A 13,538-nucleotide genomic window follows, 5' to 3' on the forward strand; every position below is an offset into this window, starting at 1 on the left:
CCAGGGGTGGAACAGGGCAGGACCCAGGGGAGCGGCATGGGGACAGGACAGCGGGGGACAGGGCTGGGGACGATATGGAGGTGAGGGAATGGTATAGGGCAGGATGCTCGGGGGATGCAGCCAGGGACGATGCTGGGGTGACACAGGCAGGACCCCTAAGGGACACGGGGGAGGACCTGGGGGACAGGGGCAGGGCTGATGCAGGGGACACGGGGGGACCCCGGGGACACGGGGCAGGACCAGGGGGCATGATGTGACAGGGGACAGATCCGGGGGGACAGAGCTGGGGGTGACCCTGAAGGGACACAGGGGACAGGCAGGGTGACACGGGGTAACGCGAGTGGACGTGGGGGGGGCAGACGGGGGTGACACATGGGCGGGAGCCCGGGGGAGGCTCAGGGCGACCCAACGTGACCCGCGGCGCAGCCCACGAGCGACCCCCCGGAACACTGAGGGGCGTGGGTGACGTAGTGCGCTCCGGGCCCCGCCCCCGTGACGCGCTCCCGCGGCATGGCCATATAAGGGAACGAGGCGCGCAGGCCCCGCCCTGCGCGAAGTCGCCGCCAGACGCCGCCCCGCCCGCAGCCCGCCCTGGGGAGGGCGGCAGCGGGCAGGGAGGAGGCTGCGGGGAAAGCCGGGGGGCACCGGGACCGGGACACCGGAACGGGGAGGGGAAGCGGGGGGAGACCAGAAGGGGAGCCTGCGCAAAGCATGGGGACGGGGAAGATGGGGGGGCTGCAGTGGGATTAGGAGGAGATGGGACGGGGGGGGGGGGGGAATGCAGGGAGCACGGGGGGTGGGGGATGATGGGGAGGGCCCCACAGGGGTGGGGAGAGCAGCAGGATGGAGGGGGTGGGCTGGGGGGGGAAGGGGCAGGACCCTGGAGGGGCCGAGGGTCTGGGCGCCCCGGGGCTGGGGACATGGTGGGCACCCATCCCCCTGCCACACACGAACCGCTGCTGCTCTCACGCCTCTTTATTCCACCCCAACATCCTTCTCCCCCAGCCCAGGGGGTCCTGGGGGGCCCTAGAGCAGCGTGGCCAGCTCAAAGCGCTCAGCGCAGCACCCACGGGGGCCCAGCCGCTGCCGGGCCACCTCCCTGCGGCGCCGGGATACCACCAGCTCCTGGCACAGGGCTGTGCCACGCTCCAGGGGGCCACCCGCCGCTGCCAATGCCTCTGCTGACACCGAGCTCACTGGGGAGGAGCCGCCGCCGGGCTCTGCGGGGAGACAGGCAGCGTCCGGCCTGGCTGCATCACCCACCCGCGGGGCCACCCCCAGGGATGTGGGTGGCAAAGGGCCCTGCCACCCCCTTTTCCCAATCGCCTCACCCTGGGAAGGGCGGGGGACAGCCCCACAGGGCTATGATGGTCGGGAGGTCTGGGGGTGCCGCACTCACTCTGCCGCTCCAGGTCGCGCAGGGCGATGGTAGAGACAGGCCGCGCCGGGTCCCCACTGCGGTAGAGCTGCAGCGCCTCAAGGATGTCTGACTCCAGGGCAAACTCTGCATCCCACTCGTAGTTCTCGTCCACCGAGGTGTTCCTCCTGTGGGGACGGGCATCAGGACAGTACCACAGAGCTGGGATGGACCCCAGGGGCGGGGATGGTGGGGACCCCATAAGGGGGTGTCCCCAGGGAGCAATGGCTGGGGTGCCTCCATGCCGGGACACCCCGGCCAAGCCCCGCGGCACAGGGTGAGAACTGTCCCAGCATGAGCGAGCTCATCCCCAGCATCCTGCCCGTTGCTCACCTCTTTCCAGTGCCACCGAGGGCTGGATTCATCCTCGCCCTGCCCTCCTCCGCCACCGAGCCTCTGCTGTGCCAGCTGCCCCTGTCCCCGAGGGGGGTGCCCAGGCAGTTGCCCCCCAGGGACGGTGCCAGTGAGGGGGGTCGCAGGAAGGAGGCGCTGCCCCGGCCACTGCTCTGGCTGGTCAAACTGCCCCGCGGCAGCTTCTCCAGGGGGGGAGGATCCAGGGGCCCACAGGGTGCCCAGCTGGGCTCTGCGGTGCCAATTGAGGGCACAGCTTCAGTCCTACCACCACCAGCAGGGAGGCGGTGAGCTGACTGGGTGGGGGGCCCCGGGCCGGCCCCGGAGCTGGGGGAGCCGGGCCAGGCAGCACTACCAGGCAGTGAGGCCTTGGCAGGACCCACCGGCAGCCTGGGGGGCTTGAGGAAAGCAGTGGCTGGGGGGGAGATGGCGTTGGCACATGTGTCAGTGGAGTCCGGGCACAGTGTCTGCCCCGTGTGCTGCAGGGAACCCCCAGCCCCCGGCAGGGCAGGGGGTGGGCTGTCAGCAGGCTCTGGCTGGCTGGCTGGGCTGGGCTCAGCCGGCTCCTCCAGGGGTGGCCAGTCGCCATCGACGCACATCTCCTTGAAGAAGGGCAGGCTCAGGTACTGGAGGATCCCGCTCTGGGCCGGGGGGCCAGCCAGCTGCTGGCTGCACCCAAGGCTGGGGGAGGCTGGGGAGCCGAGGGGCGGCGAGTCCCACAGGGTGCTGGCAGTGTTCTGGCAGAGCCTGGCGCTGCCGGGGTTGTCGCGCAGCTCCTCCACGGTACTGTAAGGCAGAGTCGCGGCAGAGGCCACAGGGCTGATGTTGATGATGCACAATGCTGCAGCCTCATCCACGGGGCTGCTGCTGCCGTAGCCAAAGTAGCGGCCCTGGCGGTAGCTGGCGGCCCGGGCTCCCCGGCGGGCCTGCCCTGTGGGCCGGGGGCGCAGCGAGACCCCCTTGCGCCAGATGGGCTCCTCCTCTGCGGGCAGCTGGAGGTAGGGCTCAGTCTGCGGCCCCGGGGAGTCCCGCTGGGGGTATGGCTTTGGCTCAGTGTAGGGCAGGGCCCCAAAGGCAGTCTCCTGCAGCCGTGTGTCAGTTTCCACCACAAAACGCCCATCAGGGCCACGGCAGATCCGCTCCAGGGGCACGTGCTCCCCAATGTGGCTCTCATACACGGCATACCGGGAGCCAGCCCCGGCGATGCTGAGACCCAGGCTGGTGCCAGCCTTCTCGCCCCACAGCAGCGTCTGGCGCAAGCTCCGGTAGGGAGATGGCTGCAGCTTCAGCTTCACAGTGCTGTCCGGGCTACCAGAGCCACGAGAATTGCTGTAAGGAAGAAGAGAGCTGCTGCAGCATCCCCGTCCCAGCTCTGGGCTCATCTGGCTGCCCCCTATGCCGGGAGAGCTTGTGCCGGGCATCTGGTAGCAGGTACCATAGAATCATTGAGGTTGGAAAAGACCTCTAAGATCATCGAGTCCAACCGTCAACCCAACACCACCATGCCCACTAAACCATGTCCCTAAGTGCCTCATACCTAAATACCAAGTCCCTAAATACCTCCAGGGATGGGGACCATGACCCTACACTGCTACTGCAGGCTTGACAGACCTGCTCCTGTGCTTTCTGATCCTTTCTTTAGCCAAAACTCCCCAGAGGGAGCACCCTGGAAGAGCCCTACCCCATGGCAGACCCTGATCCCAGCACCCTGCTCCTAACGCCCCCTCTGTGACCAGCCCTTGGCCAATGATGGTGGGGGGGGGTGGCTGCCCCCTGGCCTGTCCCTCTGCCCCCAGCCAGTGGCGAGTGAATGATGGGGAGTGCAGCAAGACAGGGAGGGAGCAGGACAGGGAGGGAGCGTGGCATGGCATGACTTACTGTGGAGGTGGAAGCTTCTTGCTGGGGGAGAAGACGAGTGGTGGATCTGGAAGGTTATGAGAACACAAGGGGATCACACAGTGAGCAACTCAAAGTGATGATGAGGAGATGGCGGCGTCCACTACTACCATCCCTGGTAAGCCCCCCAGCCCCGGGCTGGCTTGTCCCCCTCCCTGGGGGGGGGACCCAGGGCACTGGGTCCTGCCACTCTGCACGTGATGTATTGAGCTCTCCGGGAGCTCCAGGATCCAGGTGCCTGCACCCAGCCAGCTGGGTCCTACCTTGCCTTCGCTTCTGGATGCGGGCAGCACGCCGGCGGTTCATGATGCAGGCGGCCATGGTGCTGAAGATGACAGCCACGCTGAGGAAGCAGATCCCCCCGATGACCCCGGCCAGCACCGGCTGCGGCAGGAGCTCTGGCAGCTGAGTGCGAGACGGATACACCTCCATGCCTGGGCCAGACAAGAGGCATGGTTACCCGTGGAGCATGCCAGCACAGTGGGCACAGCCTCCCCCACATCGCCAGCACCACAAGGATAAACAGCAAAGTCTTGGCTCTCTCTCCCCTCGGGGCTGGTCTGCCTTCAGGCAGACCCATGCCCTCTGCCGTGCTGGGTGCCAGGAGCAAGGATGCTCTGTGCAGAGCTCTCCCGCTACCTGGTCCATGAGACCGAAGTCACACCAGATCCACAACTGGAGATGGCTCTGGACCCTGCATCCCCTGGTCTAGCAGCAGGGACACTTGAGGGCGGGAGCAGCATGAAGGGGTTTCTATTTGGGAAGATCCTAGACCACACCGGGCACTTTACACCTCTGGTTTCTGTCCCCAGGGCAGGAAGAGCAAGTGGGCGGCAGCCCAGGCCTTACCTGCTGTGGAGACGTTCACCGTATTGCTGGGATCGCTGATGTAGCTGCCAGCAAAGGCCACCAGTCGAAACTCGTAGAAGGCGTCCTGGGGGAGCAGAGGGCCATCAGCCTTGTTGGCACGGCAGCCAGCCAAGCCTCAGCCCACATTGCCACAGAGCCACTTGGCTATGCGGCATCGCCAGATGCCCCAGCTCCAGGTACCAGTGATGCAGATCTGACCCCCTCCCTTGCTGCGTCCCCTCAGAGCCGCCCCGCAGAACACCTGGTGAGATTCCCACCTTGATGAGTCCTGGCACCAGGACCTGGGTCTTCGTGCTGGGGATAGAGCGGTCCAGCACCTCCCAGCCGCCCTTGTCCTGCCGCAGCTCCAGTGCGTAGCCGCTAAGTGCCACCGAGAACTGAGCCGGGGGGTCCCACTGCAGCAGGACCCCACGCAGAGTCTCATTGGCGGTCAGAGCCTGCGGCGGGGACAGGAAGACGCGCATGGTCATGGCTGGCGGCTCTGGAGGCACTGTGGTCACTGGGAAGCCTGAAGAGAAAGGGGATGCTGGTGTGGGAGCTGATATGAGGGGACAGCAGGGCAGAAACAGGAGCCTCCTAGGCGCTTGAGGGCTCTGGGGGGAACGGGCACTGCTTTGGGGAGCACATGGGCCCCCTCTTACCCCTGGGCATGGAGGTGACAATCTGGCTGAAGGGGCCGCTGCCCAGCTTGTTCTGGGCCAGGACGCTGAACTGGTAGCTCATGTCTGGCTGCAGATTCTCCACCAAGAGGTGCTGAGCCCCCACCGGCACCGAGAGTGACACCCAGTCATGATGAGCCCGGGGCGGATGCTTCACCCTGAGGAGATGTGGGACCTGTGAGTCCAGAGCTGAGGGCCCCAGGTGGGACACCAGACCCTGCCCACAGCAGGGACTCACAGCGGTGTGTACCAGACGCTGAACCTCTGGAAATAGCCTCCATCAAACCCTGGCTCCCAGGAGACATTGGCTGCCAGCAGGAGCGGGAGCACAGAGACGTTGGTGACAGCATGAGGACTGGTACCTGGCAGGGGAAGCAGAGAGAAGACCTATCAGACCAGGCGGCTCAGACAACAGCTGTGCAGGAGCCTTTCCACCCCTTCCACCTGGTATCATCCACCCCAGGGCAGCCCAGCACCCATGGACAATGCGGGCCCACCAGGGACAGGCAACTCACCCAGCACGTGGACAGAAGTGGTGGTGCTGACGCTGGCTACCTGGTTGGTGGCCGTGCACTCCCAGACCCCATGCTGCTCCTTGATGAGCGGGCGGAAGATGAGGCTGCTGTTCCCATCCACCTGGGCGCCGCTCTTCCCCGCGCTGCCTACCTGCACGGTGAGGCACGGACACGCTGATGGTGGGCGACCACCCAGCCCGCCCCACCGCAGCACTGGTACAGTTGCTCTGCAGCAACCCTGCAAGACCAGGCCCTCGGGGAAAACGGGACTTGATGTGATCCACCACCCTGGGGCTAGTTTAGGAACTGAGGGGCAGGATTTTGCCCTGGTTTCTTAGAGGGCAACACAAGCAAAGTGCCCTGAGCCCATTCTCCCGCAGGAACCAGGAGAGATGTGATCCTGCAGCATCTGCGGGGACATGGACACAGGGACTGCCGCCCTAGAGTGATGCCCCAGAGGCCAAAAGCAGCATCCGCCCCTGAGGAGGGCTCAGCTGGTTCCCCAGAGTGGCAGCTCCTACCTTCAGCCAGGTGACAGTTGGGGGGGGATCCCCATGGGCCACGCAGGGGATCACCAGCTCCCGGCCCACCTCCTGGAAGTATTCCCCCTTGGGGCGCACTGTGAAGGCGGGGGGGTCCTGGAAGACAGGCATATACAGTGTGGGGCTTGGCAGCAGGCGGGACAGGGTGCAGACCTGCAGCAGGGCAGGCCAACAGGCACGGAGCGCACCCGGGCTGCTTGACACAGCAGGGTGGGAGCAGCTTGGGCAAGGGACTCGGGCAGTGTGCCCACCTGCCCAGCCTCACCTTCAGCAGAACACGCGTGGGCTGGGACTCGCCAGCGGTGCCGTAGCTGTTGTATGGGGTACACGTGTACACTCCCAGAGCATCGTCGTTCCCCGTTGCAATGACAATGGAGCCATCCGGTCTCACAGACCAGCCAGGGAGCTGGGAGAGGCAGGCATGGGGTCAGGACAAGAGGCTCGTGGGGGTGGGAAGGCAGGGGAGGGCGCAAGCAGCGGTACCTTGTCCAGCTCCAGTGGGCGCCCGTCCCTCGTCCAGCTGACGGAGAGCAGAGGAGGGTTGGCCCTGGTGGAGCAGTGGATCACACCCTGCATCCCCTTGGGCAGGTGGGTCTCTGGGAGCATGGTGGTCACCTGCGCCGGATCTGTGAGGACAAACAGGGTGCTGGGGCCTGCGTGAGGGCAGCAGGGGGCTGGGGTCTCCACGGCAGCTGAAGGGGTACCCCTTCCTACCATGGCCTGCAGGGACCCCCCTGGGCTGGCCCAGCAGAACCTTTCTGTGAGCGGAGCCACTGACAGCGTGGCCTGGGCTTGCGAGAGGCTGCAGGGCTCTTACACAGCACTGTGACGAAGGCCGAGGCAGAAGGTGGCTTCCACAGCCCGTTGCTGGGGATGCAGGTGTATTTGCCGGCATCATCTGGGGTTGTTCGCTGGAGCAAGAGACTCCCATCCACCAGGACACGGACCCGAGTCTGGAGGTGGCTGCAAGGGAAGGGGAGAGCAGTGGTGAGCAGCGTGGCTGGGACCACCCCCAGTGCCCCAGGATGAGTGAACGCCACCCGCCATGCACCCAGCCAGCCCACTGCGCTCAGATCCAGGCTTCGTGGGGCCACAGCAGCCTGCTGGCCCCAGCACTGCCGGCAGGAGCCCACAGCTGCCTCGGTACCATCCCTGTCCCCACCATACCTGAGGTGGAAAACGTTGCTGCTGCCCTGGAACCAGGTGTAGGTGAGGTTTCCCGGGTATGCCTCGGCCTGGCACGCCAGAAAGGCATCTTGAGAGACGTTGACAGTGACGTTCTGGGGTGGCACCACGATGATGGGTGGCCCTGCAGTGTGGGGCAGAGGGGACGGTGAGGGCTGGGGACAGAGAACGGCCTCAGCTGCTCCCAAAGCCCATCATTCCTGCGCCTGCCCCAAAACCAACCCCTGCGATGTGGCTCCTCTGTGCCCTGCGGCGGCACCCAGTGGGGTGGCCCATGCAGCCAGGGCTGGGAGAGCACTCGCTCTTACCCTGCACAAGCACACGGGTGGTGTGGGTGATGGTGCCCTCCTCACTGGAAGCATGGCAGGTGTAAGTGCCTGCACTGGCACGCTCCACGGCAGCGATGCTCAGTGTCCCGTTCTTCACCTGCAACGGCACCAGGCACGTGGCATGGCCACCAAGGGACAGGACACTCTCAGGAATGTGGCGCTGTAGGCAGAGCCGGTGGCAGGAGGGGGGTGCCACCGTGGTGGGGACAGGCACCCGCTCTCCAGCCAAGCAGAGTTGCATTGGGCTGCCCCACGAGACCCTTGCTGAGGTGGGGGGACACATCATGGGCTGGGGGGGGGGGCAGTAACGAGTGGCTTGCTGTCCTCACCTGCACTGTTTCCCCACTCTGGACAGCCAGGTCGCTCCTCTTCCAGATGACAACAGGCTGGGGGTTGCCGACAGCCGTGCAGGTAAGGCTCAGCGTGTCCCGGTCCCGCACCTCCACAAATGCAGGGGGGGTCTCCAGGAAGGTGGGGGGTGCTGTAAAGACAAGTCCAGACCCTCACTCCCAGGTGCGGCTCAGCTGGTCTTGGAAGACCAGTGGACCCAGTCCCAGCCCTGAGAGATCTTGGCTGGTGCTGAGCAGAGCAGCGACTGAGGGTGGGATCAGCCCGTACCATTGACGGTGAGGTGGATCCAGGTGCCGTTCTGGAAGTCAGCGTCAGTGCTGTGCCGGTCGAGGAAGAGCACGCGGCACTCGTACCAGCCTTGGTCCTCAGCACGCAGGAGGTTGATGCGCAGCGAGGCGCCTTCCTCAATCCGCACACGACCTGCACACCCAGAAGCAGCCGTCATGGCCAGCGCCGCTGGCTTAGGGGCAGCTGCATCCCTGGGCCACCTGCCTCCCCGGGGCACCCGCCCACGCAGCACTTGCCCCTGCCACAGGCTCAGCAGCTTCCCTGGGGAATGGGGCTGACTGGCCCACTTGGCAATGGCAGGGTCTGCCCGTGTGGCCAGGCCGTGCTGGGCTGCTTCTGCCTTGGCTGGCACCGCAGGGGGCTGGGAACGGCTGCAGGACAAAAGCCAGGGCAAGCCACGCTGCGGTGGAGGTTGGTCACACCGACATTTAGCACTACACCTCTTGCTGTTGTCGGGGGAACAGAGGATGACATGGTGGTGGGCTCTGCCACCCACCCCTGCATAGGGTGGCCTCAGCAGGGACCCCCCAGCCCAGGCAAGGTGTATCCCTGCGCCCTGAGCATTGCTCCCAGCAGCTAGGCAAGAGAGCTGGTCCCACCGTGCCCTCCGCCTCCCCCTTGAACTGCCAGGCTGCCTGCAAAATCCCTCCCCGCACCCTTCCCCCTTGCCTTTCAGGGACTGTTCCCCCACAGCCTTGGCCACCCTTTCCCCGGGGAGCCCCCCAGCTGTCTCACCCTTAGGAGCCCTGATAACACTGTTCTGTCTCCCTGCGGCACGGGGTGGGGTCAGGCCGAACCCCTCGCCTGCCTCGCAGGGACGAGCACTACAGACCCCTCGAGGGGCACGGCGGTGGGGGGCTCTCTCGGGTTGTGGGGCCCTCGCCCCGAGCAGGCAGCAGCCCCGCACCCCATGGCCTCTTGGATGAAGAGGAGGAGAAGGGCGCAAAGCGACAGCGAGCACAGCCCTTTAATCCCCTGGGCTATTATCAGAGCCATAATCGGCTCAGGCGTGCAGCAGGCAATTGGCTCAGCCCTGGCCGGGGTGCACAGCCAGCAGCACCCACTGCCCCGGCACCCCCGGGGCTACACACCCCCAACCCTGCTGCAGGCACCCACAGACCAGAGAGCTGCTCCAGGCTGGGGACGAGGGTTTAGCCCCAGGCATGCCATTGCCCAGGGTGGCCTCGCTCTTAGCACGCCGCAGCAGGGACACAGCCACGGTGGTGGCAGCACTGCACACAGCTCTTGGCACCGGAGCAGCCCACAACACTCCTGTCAACATCCCAGAGCTCCCCGGGACCAGCATCTTCCTGAAGTATTTCCAACAAAGCAAGTTTTGCCAAACATTTCCCCCCCTCCGCCCCATCAGCTCTACCAATGAGCTCTGTGTCACAGGTGGTTCCCATGCACTGCCCCAGCCACCAGAGCCCAGGCCGGGCACTGAGCATGTGCTACCAGCAGCGGGAGGCTGCATCCCATCAGACGAGCCTGGCGAGGAGGAGGAGGAGGAGCGGTGGGACCCGGGCAGGCTGGTTTGGGCACAGAGGTTAGGTGGTTGAGGGACAGGATTGCACACTAAATGCTGGGGCCATGCAGCCCTGTGTGAACCCAGCACACAAACACGTGCAACCCCTTCCTAACAGCACCCGGAGCTTCTTCCAGCTGCTGCAGCCACCCGCCACATCTCCCACCCCTCCTGCCTCTCCCCATGGCCAGCTCCAACACAGATCCACGGCATCTTCTACGGCAGGAGATGCCGGGGACAGATGGACGTATCTGGATGCCTAGGGCCAGCATCCCTCACTCAGAGCACAAAGCAACACCCCAGGCAAACCTTGGACACAAGGGGGATGGCAGGAGCAGGGAGAGGGATGGGAGCCACGCGTGGGTAAAACACCCATAGGATGAGGGGTCCTCCCACCCCTCACCCCAGAGCCAGCTCCCACGCCGAGCCCCAGGAAGCAGGGCAGCTCTGGAAAACCCCATCCCTGCCTGCAGCTGCCAGCTCACAGTCCCAGGAGCCAGGCGGGAACAGCAGGCTCCTGAACAAAGGTCCCTTTGGAAGGGATCAGAGTGCCCCGGGGACACCCCCCAGCCTCTCCCTAATCCCCTGTGCTGGCCCCAGCCCCCTCCTCCTCCTCTTCCACCACCCAGCCGATAACAAAACCGCCGCTGCCCTCCAGACCAGCATCCCCCAGTGCCTGGCAACCGCCATTCAGAGGGACACAAAGGGGGCTGCAGCCCCAGCCGCTGCGCTTGCTGCCGGCGATCGAGTGCCTGAGAAGGCAGCCAGGCCAGGGACCACCGGCCCTGCTCCAGGCCAGCCAACAGCAGGGGACAGTGGCACCTCGGGGAGAGCCGACCCCATTCGCCCAAGTGAGCCAAGGGCTCTCATGGAGGTGGCTGCAGCCCACTGTGCCCCCAGGATACCCCAAATTGCCCCATGAGGAGCACGGGTGACAGCAGGGTCTCCCTGGCCCCTGTGGGTGACACCTGATCTACTCTGCCTGCCTTCCCAGCCCCCCCAGAGGATTGAAAACAAGCCGCCCGGCTGCCATGGTGACAGCCACCAGCCCCCCTGCCCACCCAGCTCGCCCTCATTACTGCCACCAGACCCCTTCCCGCAGCACATCCCCCCCCAGCGCTGATCCCAGAGCAGCCCAACCTGCTCCCACAGCCCCCCAGGGCCTTGCTGGCAGCAGGGACAAGCGGGAGGGCTGAGGGCAGCGCAGGCGGGATGCTGCCAGGCCCCTTCTAGGTAACCCGAGCTCCTGTAGCTGAGGGGCCCTGCGATGCCCGGCTCAGGTAACAGGAGCCCAGCCTGGGCCTCCCGGGAAAGCAGGTGCCTCGTCATCACCAGAGGGTTTGTTGTCACTGTGGGTCCCACTGAGCCAGGTCGGGGCTGGCTGCAGAGCGAAGGTGTCCCCAGGCACAGGCCAGCAGCGGAGAGAGGCCGAGGCGTGCCCCGAAATTAGTCTTCTACGCAGCCCAGGAAGAGGCAGCACTGCTCTGCCCACGGCCAGGCAGGAGCGGTTGGCTCAAACCTCAGCTTGCTGCACATTTTTTAGGCAAGGGCTGGTTTCAGCAGCGGCGGCAAGCTCCTGACCTAGGCACAGGCTGGTGCTCCAGCCCTCCCCATCTCATCCCATCCCATCCGGTGGGAGGATTTTGGTGCATCGCTGCCACAGGCTGTGGGGGCCATGCTCAGCCCAAAACACCGGCCAGCTGCCAGCCCTTCCCCTCCTCCCCAGCCATCCCCGTCCTCAAGGGACACTACTGTTGTCTTCACCCCTATGCTCGCAGGGATCCCTCAAGGTCTGCCACTGCTTCACTTTATGGGATATTTGAAGAGGAGAATATCCCCCTCCCATGCTGCAGCCCTTCCCCAGTGCAGCTTTGCTCCAAATCCCAGCCAGCCCAGCACCGCCAATTGGCAGCTTTGCCAAAATCCCCTCCCCAGGCTCAATCTTCAAGTGACCCGCATGGGCTGAGGCGGCGGCGTGGCAGCGCCTGGGTGCCCGAGGCCTCTGGCACAGAGCATCCTGGTGTCACCGGCCCCGGTCCAGCACAGCAGGCAGGATGGGAGAGCCAGGGCAGTGTGGCAGGCATTGCCACAGTGCTGCAGCCCGGGCACAGGCAGGTGGGCACTCAGCCATCCCCACTCCCAAGTGGGTAGTGCTGGGGAGGCCTCAGCAGCCAGAGGCCATGGTGATGGGAGTAGTGGCTGGCGTGCCAGGAACCTCCTGCCTGAGAGGCTTCTCCCACCCTCTGTCCAGGTGAGGATCCCTCCCGCTGCTGAGCTGGGCCGGGGGCTGTGCCTCCCCTGTGAGCTGGGTGTCTACATCCCTTCTGCTTCCTACTCCAGCCATTCCTGGAGCTGCTGCACAAGGATGGGACTCTGCCCTGCTGCGGGGACCTCCCCAGCCCCATAATGTCCTCTCCTGCCGCCTGGGGCCAGAGGGAGAGCCCTGCACTTCCCCACCACCCCGGGAGCGTGATTAATGTGGTCTGACAGCAGCAGCCCACGGCTGGGGCCCAGCCAAGGAGAGCGGAGACGCAGGACACCAGAGCCAGCCCGGCCAGCCTCACGTACTGCCCCGGGCCCATCCCAGCCCGGAGGTTGGGGCCAGGAGGGCCCCCCAGGACCCCATAACCGCCCACCGCCACGGCTACGGGACTTACCGATGTACTCCGGGTCCACCCGCGGCGAGTAAAGCCCGAACTTGATGAAGATGGGGAGGACAAAGCCGAAGCGGACCCACTCGATCACATAGAGAGGGGGACGGGCCTCGTGGGCATCCAGGAGGTCGCAGCCCAGCACTGTGCTCTCCCCGACTCGCCCCACCACAGCCTGGGACTCGCTCTGGCCGCTGCCTGCCGGAACCAAGGCGGGAGGGGTGAGCCCCGCCAGCGGGACGGGACACTGCCTTCCCCCCGAGCCCCCCAGCCCGCGGACCCCTTCCCAGCCGGCGGCACCGGCCGCCCCCGGCCCCGCGACGTCAGGAGCGGCACCACGTGCGCTGCCCCCGCCGCCACCCGCGTTCCGGAGGCCCGGCACCGGCCAGACCGGCCTTGCCGGCAGCGCGGCCGCTCCCGCCCCGGCTCGGCCCCTCCGCCGCGGGCGGGACGGCGGCCCCTTACCCTCAGCGCCAGCGCCGGCGAGCAGGCTGAGGACGGCGGCGCGCAGCCACCACCGCATAGCCCAGGTCCCCCCTCAGGCGGCTCCCGCAGCGGCCCCGGCGGGACGGGGCGGGCGGCGGGGGACCGAGCGGCGGCGGGTCGCCGGGAAGCCAGCAGTTGGTCACCGGGGGCCGGCGCGGTGTCTCCGAGGGCCGGCGCGGGGCCGGCGCCCCTCAGGGCCCGCGGACCGGCGGGCTCCGCCGGGATGCCCACGGCGCACCGGCCCCGGGCGGGGGGCGCTGGCAGCTCCGCGTCCCGCCGCTCCTCATGCCCGTCCCGCGGAGGCTCGGCCGGGCTCACCGCCCCGCTCCGTTTCGTTCCGTCCCCGCCGGGCGGCCGCAAACAAACCCGCGGCGCCGGGAGGGGCCGCCCGGGCCCCGCCCCCCGCCTCGCCCCGCCCGTTGCCACGGGGACAGCCAATCGCAGGCCCGGCGCCGGGCGCCCCCGAGGCGGCC

The 13,538-nt window shown here is 66.5% G+C and overlaps 1 protein-coding gene across 2 annotated transcripts; it reads right to left on the reverse strand.

Moving 5' to 3' along the window:
• Positions 1-961: 961 nt before the first annotated feature.
• Positions 962-13,127, reverse strand: IGSF9 (immunoglobulin superfamily member 9). 2 transcript variants are annotated; one of them, XM_076360039.1, is made up of 20 exons: positions 13,045-13,127; positions 12,586-12,777; positions 8,383-8,535; positions 8,094-8,245; positions 7,744-7,861; positions 7,418-7,559; positions 7,068-7,213; positions 6,734-6,876; positions 6,516-6,656; positions 6,230-6,346; positions 5,709-5,859; positions 5,432-5,555; positions 5,176-5,351; positions 4,792-5,042; positions 4,514-4,598; positions 3,928-4,098; positions 3,647-3,692; positions 1,751-3,097; positions 1,400-1,545; positions 962-1,220 (listed from the first exon to the last, which is right to left on the reverse strand). In XM_076360039.1, the coding sequence occupies exons 1-20, from the start codon at positions 13,100-13,102 to the stop codon at positions 1,027-1,029; spliced, it is 4,053 nt and encodes a 1,350-aa protein (XP_076216154.1). In that variant the 5' UTR covers positions 13,103-13,127; the 3' UTR covers positions 962-1,026. The 2 variants fall into 2 exon arrangements, with proteins under 2 accessions (XP_076216154.1, XP_076216155.1); XM_076360040.1 differs by having other exon boundaries at positions 1,131-1,220; positions 1,332-1,545.
• Positions 13,128-13,538: the final 411 nt, after the last annotated feature.

The sequence above is a fragment of the Aptenodytes patagonicus genome, chromosome 26, assembly GCF_965638725.1.
Source record: "Aptenodytes patagonicus chromosome 26, bAptPat1.pri.cur, whole genome shotgun sequence".
NCBI lineage: Eukaryota > Metazoa > Chordata > Aves > Sphenisciformes > Spheniscidae > Aptenodytes > Aptenodytes patagonicus.

Excerpts from the sequence above, each read along its gene's own strand:
- IGSF9 (XM_076360039.1), bottom strand. The coding sequence starts at position 13,102 with ATGCGGTGGTGGCTGCGCGCCGCCGTCCTCAGCCTGCTCGCCGGCGCT. Across the intron at positions 8,536-12,585 it reads GGTGGACCCGGAGTACATCG|GTCGTGTGCGGATTGAGGAA; the intron begins GTAAGTCCCGTA and ends CTGGGTGTGCAG. Across the intron at positions 8,246-8,382 it reads GATCCACCTCACCGTCAATG|CACCCCCCACCTTCCTGGAG; the intron begins GTACGGGCTGAT and ends TTGTCTTTACAG.